The 10,067-nt window shown below is 33.6% G+C and overlaps 1 protein-coding gene across 1 annotated transcript; it reads left to right on the top strand.

The window, feature by feature from the left end:
* The first annotated feature begins 4,756 nt into the window (after positions 1-4,756).
* LOC109182665 lies at positions 4,757-5,652 on the top strand. Its single transcript, XM_019332815.1, has 2 exons — positions 4,757-4,931; positions 5,040-5,652. The coding sequence occupies exons 1-2, from the start codon at positions 4,924-4,926 to the stop codon at positions 5,614-5,616; spliced, it is 585 nt and encodes a 194-aa protein (XP_019188360.1). The 5' UTR covers positions 4,757-4,923; the 3' UTR covers positions 5,617-5,652.
* The last annotated feature ends 4,415 nt before the right edge of the window (positions 5,653-10,067 follow it).

Below are 10,067 nucleotides of genomic sequence, written 5' to 3'. Positions count from 1 at the left end.
CTGCAGGCTTCAACGAGATCTGGACTAGGAATATTATGGGATGTATCGCCTCGACAAGATTATCTGTCACCCTAAATGGACAAAGGTCACAATGGTTCAAGCCTACGAGGGGAATCCGCCAAGGGGATCCCATATCACCGCTACTGTTTGTGCTCTGCATTGAACGCCTAAGTCACCTTATTAACGAAAAGGTTGAAGAAGGAGCTTGGAAAGGAATAAGCGTGTCCAGAAGTGGCCCTAGCATCTCACATCTCATGTTCGCAGATGATATGGTACTATTTGGTGAGGCTACAACACAACAAGCGCAGGTGATTAAGAACTGCCTAGACCTATTCTGTGAAAGCTCAGGTCAGAAAGTAAACTTCCACAAATCCCTAATGTATTTTTCGAAGAACACTCCTGCGAACGAAAGGCAGTCGATTGAAAGAATTCTCAATATTGCAAGAACTGATGATCTAGGCAGATACTTGGGAGTCCCCTCTCTACATGGCAGAATTAAAAAGGATTCGTTCCAAGGGCTTGTGAATAAGGTCCAAAACAGACTAGCTGGATGGAAAATGAAAACGTTTTCCATGGCAGGTCGGAGAATACTCGCCCAGTCCATCCTATCTGCGATACCCATTTATGCGCTCCAATCGACGATGTTACCTCTGGGAGTCCTCAAAGAAGTGGAGAAACTAACAAGAACCTTCCTATGGGGAGGAAAGGATGGAGAAAGGAAGATTAACCTCGTAGCCTGGGAGACTGTCACCAAGGACACAGAGTATGGAGGGCTCGGCATCAAAAATTTGGAAACTATGAATCTAGCCTTTATGGCAAAGTTGGGATGGAGGTTGCACCACGAAGAAGAAGGCCTATGGGCACAAATAATAAGAGCAAAATATGGAGTTCACAGCCCTGATCCCAACACATGGCAACCAAAGGTAGGGATGTCCAATGCTTGGAAAGGAGTCCTTAAGGCAGCACCTACCCTCAAGAAAGGTCTTAAAAAGATTGTCGCAAACGGCAGAAACACGCTATTTTGGATGGAGCCATGGATCGAGCAACAACCTTTGATCAATCTAGTGACAGTAAACCTACCGCTACCAGTGTTGTATGCTCCAGTCTCAGAATACTGGGACAATGAAACAGGTTGGAAGTGGGAAGAGCTAACAAACGTACTACCTATGCAAACTTTGCAAAAACTAGCGGCCTTTGTCATACTAGATGGCGAAAGAGAAGACGTGGCGGGCTGGGGCCCCAGCTCATCAGGAGAGTTTTCTGTCTCGTTTGCATACTCCCTTATATCTAATCACTATAGGACTAAAATCCTATAGTGGCTTGGACAATTTTAGTCCTTTATAAAAAAATTTGCCATTTTTTGGACAGACTTATTGTGACGAGGACAATTTTAGTCCCCGTCTATTATGTGGTTAGTTGACCGTTTAAATGAAGGGTATTTGTGTCAATTGAGTTAAAGAGACATAAAGTGCTTCCCAATAAATTCACTGGCTTCCTTTAGCTCAGACATAACACCAGCTTCTCAGAGCTTCTTTATACTCCCCAGAAATCTCATCACCATAAAACTCCTGATCAACTAATGGAATATCAATAGGCAAAGATCTATTCTGCAAATGATCTCCCCAGGACGACGAAGGTAAGAAGGATTGTGATGGGAACCTGTAGCCAGCATTATCACATACACGGACTCTAAGCCAACTTCCTTCCCTTATGCATTTCAAGAATCTCTCTGGAATCTCATTCTTTTTCATTTTATCGATCTAACCTAAAAGCATGAATGCATTATCCCTGGTTAGTGTGGAAGCCATACTGGATAGTGAAACATCTAGAGAGGCAAATTGGGAATATCCAAAACACCAGCATCATCATCCTTAAGAAATTGAAGGAACCCTTCTTTCTTGGTAAACACACCAGCATAATTTTGAGCATGCAAATATTCTCCGCCGAACTCAACGTAACCCTCTTATTTTCATGGATTTGATGAACCAAGAAGCTGCACCCATTTACTTCCACGGTTCCTTTTAGTGACGATCCGCCCATAGTCATCAACAAGCGGCATGTCAATAGCAAGCGAACGATTTTGTGTTGCAGACATACAAAAATGGGTGATACAGGAAATGAGCATATGCAAGGACAAGCTTCCGGTCATGAATCAGTGAGTCTCGGATCATAACTGCATAGTTGTACACATCTAGAGACTCCACACCCGCCTTACTGCAAAGCCAATCAAACACTTTCTACCACTGGGCCGTCTACCACTCGTCTTCTACATACTTTACATCCAAAAACTTCAAAACGTCATTGTAATTTTCCTGATCAAATGCGTGATTTAGAATATATTTTCTATGGGAAGAAATCTTGAGAAAACTGACCCCTTGATTCCTTACCTTATCCACCAACGTCCAAAACGCAGGTTTTAGCTTTCCAACTTGATTTGGTTTTCGAAAGAACTTCTGTGATGTATTATGACTGACACGGCATAATATCCTCATGGAGAAGTAATGCTCAGGCTTTATCTTAGTTTATTTTCTGTTTCTCTGGGATTAAACGACTCATATTCATTCTGTTGCAATGATTAGAAACTTACTGCATGTAGTATTTAGGATTTGATATAGATATTTTCATCTCATCTGGAGGAGAATAAGTTGAATTGACACAAATACCCCTCATTTAAACGGTCAACTAACCATATATTAGACGGAGGACCAAAATTGTCCTCGTTACAATAAGTCTGTCTAAAAAATGGTAAATTTTTTTATAAAGGACTAAAATTGTCCAAGCCACTATAAACCTAGGACCAAAAATGTCTTTTACTCTCTCTCTCTCTCTATATATATATATATATATATATATATATATATATATATATATATATATATTAACAACATGTTACTCAGAATAGCGAACTACTATTCGCAACAACAATTTGGGGTTGCAAACAGGAGCACCTTCTTGTTTTTATGATATATATTATAACATGTTTTGAAAGTTTGTAAGGATGTATTCAATTTAGAATTTCAATGACTTTTGTAGACTTTTAAAATAAAAAAGTTGATAAAAGTTTATGAATGTTTTTTATATAGACTTTTATAGAGTTTTACAAAGTTTTAAAAAGTTATGAACAACTCTGTGAAAGTCAATAAAAATTTATTAAAATCTATCAATTTAAAATTCTTTAAAAATCTACAAAAATCATGATTGAATACACTCCCTAAGTTTTATCTCCACATCACCAAATTTGCCATTACTTCATTATTATCTTCATATCCCTGCAACACTCTCTAATTTTAAAAAGCAGTCACACTTCCCTATCACATTACAATAAAATAACAAAAAAAAATAAAAAAAAAAGTACAAAAAGCGGTTGCCATATGTTTCCATGGGATTGTTTTTTTATACTTTGCAAGCGTGGAATATACATAAACAACAACAACAAAAATAAAAATAAAAATTAAAAAAAATTATTGTTCACTTATATAATCACATCATTTTGCAAATTCCATTTTTTCGGGGATGAGGTTAGCATTAGAAGTAGTGATGCATATAACATATAAGATAAATTGGTTATTATCTTATAATTGAGAGAGAAAAAAAAAAGATGTACTTTTACTAGAAGATTTTCTTGAAAATTTGATTCTTTTTCTTTAACATACCACGGAAAACAAGTAAATTTCAGAAATCTAAATCTTGCTCTTGCCATTCCAAGGATGAGTGCAAAAAGAGTTTGACTACATGTAGTTGTAAATATTATTCCTTACATTTTTACTCCCTCATTTGGCAGATATTGATAGGCTAATTTTTTCATGTGTCACAATATGAAGAGTTAATTATCGAAATGGTCCTTGACTATAGCAAAATTAGCAATTTAGTCCTTGATTATTTTTTTGACCAATTAAGTCCCTCAACTTTAAAAATCTTAATCGATTTGGTCCTCCGATTGTTTGACCGTTAGTCAACTGTTAACTTGGTTAAGTCAACCAAGTTAACGGTTGACTAACGGTCAAACAAATGGAGGACCAAATTAGTTAAGATTTTTAAAGTTGAGGGACTTAATTAGTTAAAAAAAATAGTCAAGAACCAAATTAGTAATTTCGCTATAGTCAAGGGACCATTTTGGTAATTAACTCCGATATAAATGTCAACTCGTTTGGTTCGCTAGAAAATATTTGAAGGGAAATGAAATTGAACTTTCACAAAAAAATAAACTTCAAGAAAATAGATTACATTGTTTGGTTGGTGGAAAATAAATTGTTGGGAATATGAATTTCATTGTTTGGTTGAGTTTGGAATGGTAAGAAATAATGAGTATAATGACAAATATAACCCTACACAACAATAATAATATAATAATAATAAGAGTAATTCCTTTCAAAAAAAATAAGAATAATTAATAAAGAATAGTGAGGGTAAAATTGTCATATTAATTTTTTATGAAAAACTTTTTCCATAGAAAATAAAATACTTAGGATGAGCTAGGAATTGGTTTTCCTCATCCTTAAGGAAAACTTTTTCCATTGAAAAATATTTTTCAAACAACATAACACATCATTTTCCTTCACTTTTAGGAAAATATTTTTCATCCAACCAAACAATATAAAATATCAAGATTTTGTGTGTGTAAAAATTGAGAATAAAAAATAAGAGTACGGTGCAAAAATTGGGTTGTTTTCGTATCCCTCACTCCCTCTCATTAGAATCCTAAACCCACAAAAAAAAGCTAAAGTTTAAAGCGAAAAGCTGAAAAGGCTTGGTGCTCTACGTTTTCCATTTTCTATACCTAAACTAGTAACCTTTCCCTTTAAAATGCAGGTAAATGGGAGCATAATAACAATAATCTCCAACCATAAATAACGTACCAATTCAACTCAGCTCAACTCATCAACGAGAGATCAGAGGTCACCATCAAGAATCCAACTTGGTATCATGGAAGAGTAATATAATTCTCCACTGCCCTTTTCTTCATTCTCATCTGAATTTCAATCTGTTTATTTGCTCTTTTTCAACAAATTAAAAATAAATCTCATATTTACTTTTGACAGATCTGAGACATATTATCCCAGAAGAGTCTCCTCCTCCTCGGTGGCCCCGCCGCCGTCGTTTGGGTCGGAAACCACCACTAGCGTCCACGTGACGGCGCTGGACGGGCTGGTGAACGTGAACTCGCTCTTCACAGTCGCCGTCTTTGTGGGCCTATCTCTCACTGTTCCCGGGCAGAGAAGCCTGGAGGAGAGGACGGCCTGCGACGCCGGCATCGACGTGGTGAAGAAGCTTCTGGTCTTTGAGGTCGTGTCTTTTAGCTTCTTCCTTTTCTCTTCCCTGGTGGCCCAGGGCCTCAAACTCGCCATTAATCTTTTGAACAGCAAAGATGTCGATGAGGCCTTCAGGGCACACGTCAACTCCAAGGTCTTGAGGCTTGGGATGATGGCTTCTGCGGCGGGGTCTGTGATGGGGTGCTTGTTCTTGATGCTTTCTATGGCGAATGTGATAGAGATCAGGCTGGGGATGTTGTCTTGTGGCAGTAAATCTGCGGTTCGTTCTGTCTCGGTCTTGGTTGTTCTTGCCACTTCTGGGCTCCTTGTTTATATTTCCACTGCTGTGTATGCTTTTCTGCAATGAATTCAACCCAAAAATATTGCAACTCTTTTATTCTCCTCTCCTATATTATTAACAATAGAGTTAATTCCATTTTTAATTTGTGATAGTCCACTTTTAGTTCATTTTTATTAGAATATTACTTCTGAGATTCAAACATGACCTTTGGTCTGATTTTGATATCAAATTAAAATATGTGCTTCATCTCAATTAAAAGCCTAAGCTTATAGTTGAATTGCACATTAATGATTATATGTTCAAAACACCCACAATGGCCCTGTTTGGTAAAAAATTGGCTTATAGGCCAATTTTGGCTTATTTGACCACTATTAATTGTTTGATTTAGTTAAAATATCAATATAAATGTTTGGTTAATTAGCTTTTTGCAACTCCAAAAGGCTACTCCAAGCAACTTTTTCAATTAGCTTTTTGAGAAAATAAATTACACCAAACAGCTATCAGCTAATAGCTAATTTACCAAACACTTTTCTACAATCAGCTAATATTATCAACTATTTATACATTCTAATTAACAGAATCAGCTAACAACCATTTTACCAAACAGGGCGAATGTACCTATTGCAATTTATACAATTCGCTAAACTTTTTGGGTTGTATCTAGTGCAAGAGCAAAGATGTTGATTGGCACCATAGATTTTTCTTGTTATTTTTATATTTAGTTCTTAAATATTAATTTGTCCAAATATAAAGGGTGATGATTTTTTTCTTTTAATAAACTCAACTATTTAAATATAGAGAGAATTAGGATCACATGAAAATAATAGTTTCTATAAAACATGTAGGATAATTTTATCTGCCCATCTATGTTGATTAAGGATTGAAAATAAGGTAAAATGAAAAATAATCACAAGTTAGTGGGAGGTCATAAGCAGGACCGGTTCTGAGCATGTTTAACATGAGCAATCGGGGTCCCCCAATTTTTGAGGGCCTCATATTTTAAAAATAAAATTATAGGTATATATAGTAATAATAATAGTATTTATTTTATAAAAAGAAAATTGAGCCCAAATTGCTTTAAAAAACCTAAAAAAAAAAAAAAAAGGTATCTATATATATAAGGACAATTAGGTCAGACTATAAGGACATTACCAAAACTGCAATTCGGCAATTAAATTTCCTAATCCGAAATCTCAATTAACAAATTCTCAAATCTCAATTAGGCAATAGCATGTTCAGAGTATAAGAAATTAAAGACATTTTATACTCCTTGTGGTAAATCGTAGAGCATCTCAAGGTGTAAACAAAGACTCTTAGATGTAAATCGTAGAGCATTTTATACTCCTTGTGGTAGTCATAGTCTTAACTTGACTTTATGTGACGTTGCAAACAGTTGTGGGAAAGCAAGAGATTTCTTTGGAGTAGTGCAACGTATTTACACAATATTTGCTAATTCCACAAAGAGGTGGCATATCTTGAAAAGTAATATAATAAATCTAACTCTTAAGCCATTGTCATCTACTCGATGGGAAAGTCGCGTGGAAAGTGTCAAAGCAATTAGATATTAAGTCAGTGATATTCGAGAAGCCCTACTTCAAGTGACAGATACAGATAGTGATTCTAAAATTCAAAGTGAGGCAAGATCTTTAGCTACAAATGAGCTTAGTAACTTTGAATTTTTGCCAGCGACAGTCATTTGGCTTGAAATCTTATATGCGGTTAATTTAGTTAGCAAGCAATTACAAACAAAAGATATGCTTCTTGATGTTGCTATTAATCAAATTAAAAGGTTAGTTTCTTTCTTCAAGAATTATAGAGAAAATGGTTTTTATAGTGCCATGGATAGTGCAAAGGAAATTGCCAATGAATTAGAAATTGAGTCAGTGTTTCCTCAAAAGCGAAAAATTCGTAAAAAAAGACAATTTGATGAGAGTGTTGATGACACTTCATTATTACCCGAAGAATCTTTTAGGGTTCATTATTTTTTATACATTGTAGATCAAGCTATTATTTCATTGACCCAGAGGTTTGAGCAATATGAAGTATATGAAGGAACTTTTGTTTTTTTTTTTTTTGTTTAGTTCTAACAAGTTACAATCGACGACTGATATCAATTTGAAGTCTTGTTGCACTTGTTTAGAAGTAGCTTTTAAGAGAGATGATCAGTATGGTGATATTGATGGAAATGAATTGTATTTGGAGCTAAAATTGCTTAGAGAGATTTTATCAAAAGAAAAGATAGGTGCACTGAGTATATTGAATTCATTGAAACAGATGGGTTGTTTTCCAAATGCTACTATTGCATATCGAATATTATTGACTATCCCAATTACTGTTGCCTCTGCAAAAAGAAGTTTTTCGAAGTTGAAATTGTTGAAATCTTACTTACGATCAAGTATGTTGCAAGAGAGACTCAACGGATTAACTTTAATCTCTATTGAAAATGAGCTTTTGGAAGAAGTTGATATCAAAAGTTTGGTAGATGATTTTGCGTCTAAATGTGCACGACGCGTGTCACTTTTTAAATAAAATTTTAGATGTATTTTTTATGCAATTTTTATATGTTGATACAACTTTTTGAACAGTGTAACTATTATTTATATATAGAAATTACTTATAAAAAAAAAAGGACCCAAATTATGATATTGCACAGGCCCCAATTTTTATTGGAACGGCCCTCATCATAAGTAAGGAGAATTGAATCTCAATCTCTTCAAATTAATTAACTCCTAATAACAGTTAAGAGTTATTAATAAATTGGAATAACAACCATACCTGAGAACAAATAAGTATATATAAAGTGGAGCTAAATACTTTGTGCTCAGATGACATATGTGATTCTCTTTGAGGGAATGTTACGGGATCGAACTCTTGAGTTGGGGACTTGGGGTATTAACTTTTTGGAATGCAACAGTTAATAGATAGAGAAAGTATAGAACAAATACTACTTGTAATAGAGTTCAATAGTACTTTAAAAAAAGTATATATATATATATATTTTTTTTGAATGCGTGTATATATATATATATATATATATATATATATATATATATATATATATATATATATATATATATATATATATATATATATAAAGTGGGGGAAGATATAAGTATATACAAAAATCGGATTAAATGGGAAGTATTGTTTAGGTAAAAAATAAGGTTTGATCTCATTCGTTGATCACATTCAAATCAACAGTCAATAATGAGGATAATTAAAAAAAATGTGGTGGCATTATGTTAAATAACTCGAAGCAAGTTCAAATGGTCTTTGTCTTCGAGTGCACATATTTTCTTCTTCAAGTGCACATTTTATTTTCTTCAAGTGCATATGTTCTGTCTCATAACATAGTTTTCCCTTTAAGTTTACATCTTTATGCCTTTCAGTACATAAATCTAGCCTTCGAGTGTACATTTATGTGCCTTCAAGTGCACATTTTTGTGCTTTCAAGTATATAATTATGGGTCAATGTTTATTATATCATTTGAATTCTTTTTAATAATGTATAACTAAATTTCTAATGAAATTTATGTAATTTACAAACGGTTTGTATATGTAATTGCTTCAATAACACTTAAATTGAATAAATCCCTTTTTGATAGCATAATTGCTTCGATTTCACATCTTTGTGCCTTTGAGTGCAAAATTTTAACCTTCGAGTGCATAATTTTGTGACTTAAGTGCACATTTTTTTGCCTTCAAGTGCATTATTATGAGTCTTGTTTATCATGTCTTTTGTCTTCTTTGCAACAATGTATAACTAAATTTCTAATGAAATTTGTGAGATTTACAAACGATTTGTATGGGTAATTGCTTTAATAATACTTAAGTTAAATAACTTCCCTTTTTGGTACCATAAATTGCCTCGATTACACATCTTTGTGCCTTTGAGTGCAGAATTTTGGTCTTCAAGTGCACATTTTTCTGCTTCAAGTGCATGTTTTTGTGCTTTCAAGTGCACACTATTTGTTAATTCGAAGTGTAATTTTTTTTTTTTTTTAAGAACAATAGATCTTGATGAATTTAATAGCTAAGATTTGTGCCCATTTTTCACATGGGGAGTCTTTTGCACTTGATGATCCCAATCTAGTATATTTCTATCTCTATATCTCTATCTCTATATCTCTATCTCTATATATATTAAAGCAAAATGATTAGGGAACAAATTTTTCCTCCAAAGTGTGAAACATTTATTGTATTCACATTAATTTATAAATTCATATAATTTTAATTATAAATCAAATTAACATCAACATAATTATTAAATTAGTCAACATAACATGTCTATATCATTAATTTATAAAATATTGCATATATTATATATTATACGGAGTATATTATATCTCTATCTCTATATATATTAAAGCAAAATGATGAGGGAAAAACTTCTATCTCTATATATATTAAAGTAAAATGATTAGGGAAACAATTTCTCTAATCATAATCATCATAAATAATTAAATAAAGATGAAAAGAAAATCAAAGTGAACAATAAGCAAAAAGATTTTAGTGGA

This window comes from Ipomoea nil, unplaced genomic scaffold (genome assembly GCF_001879475.1).
Source record: "Ipomoea nil cultivar Tokyo-kokei standard unplaced genomic scaffold, Asagao_1.1 scaffold1074, whole genome shotgun sequence".
NCBI lineage: Eukaryota > Viridiplantae > Streptophyta > Magnoliopsida > Solanales > Convolvulaceae > Ipomoea > Ipomoea nil.
This window is presented reverse-complemented; position numbering and strand designations above follow the sequence as displayed.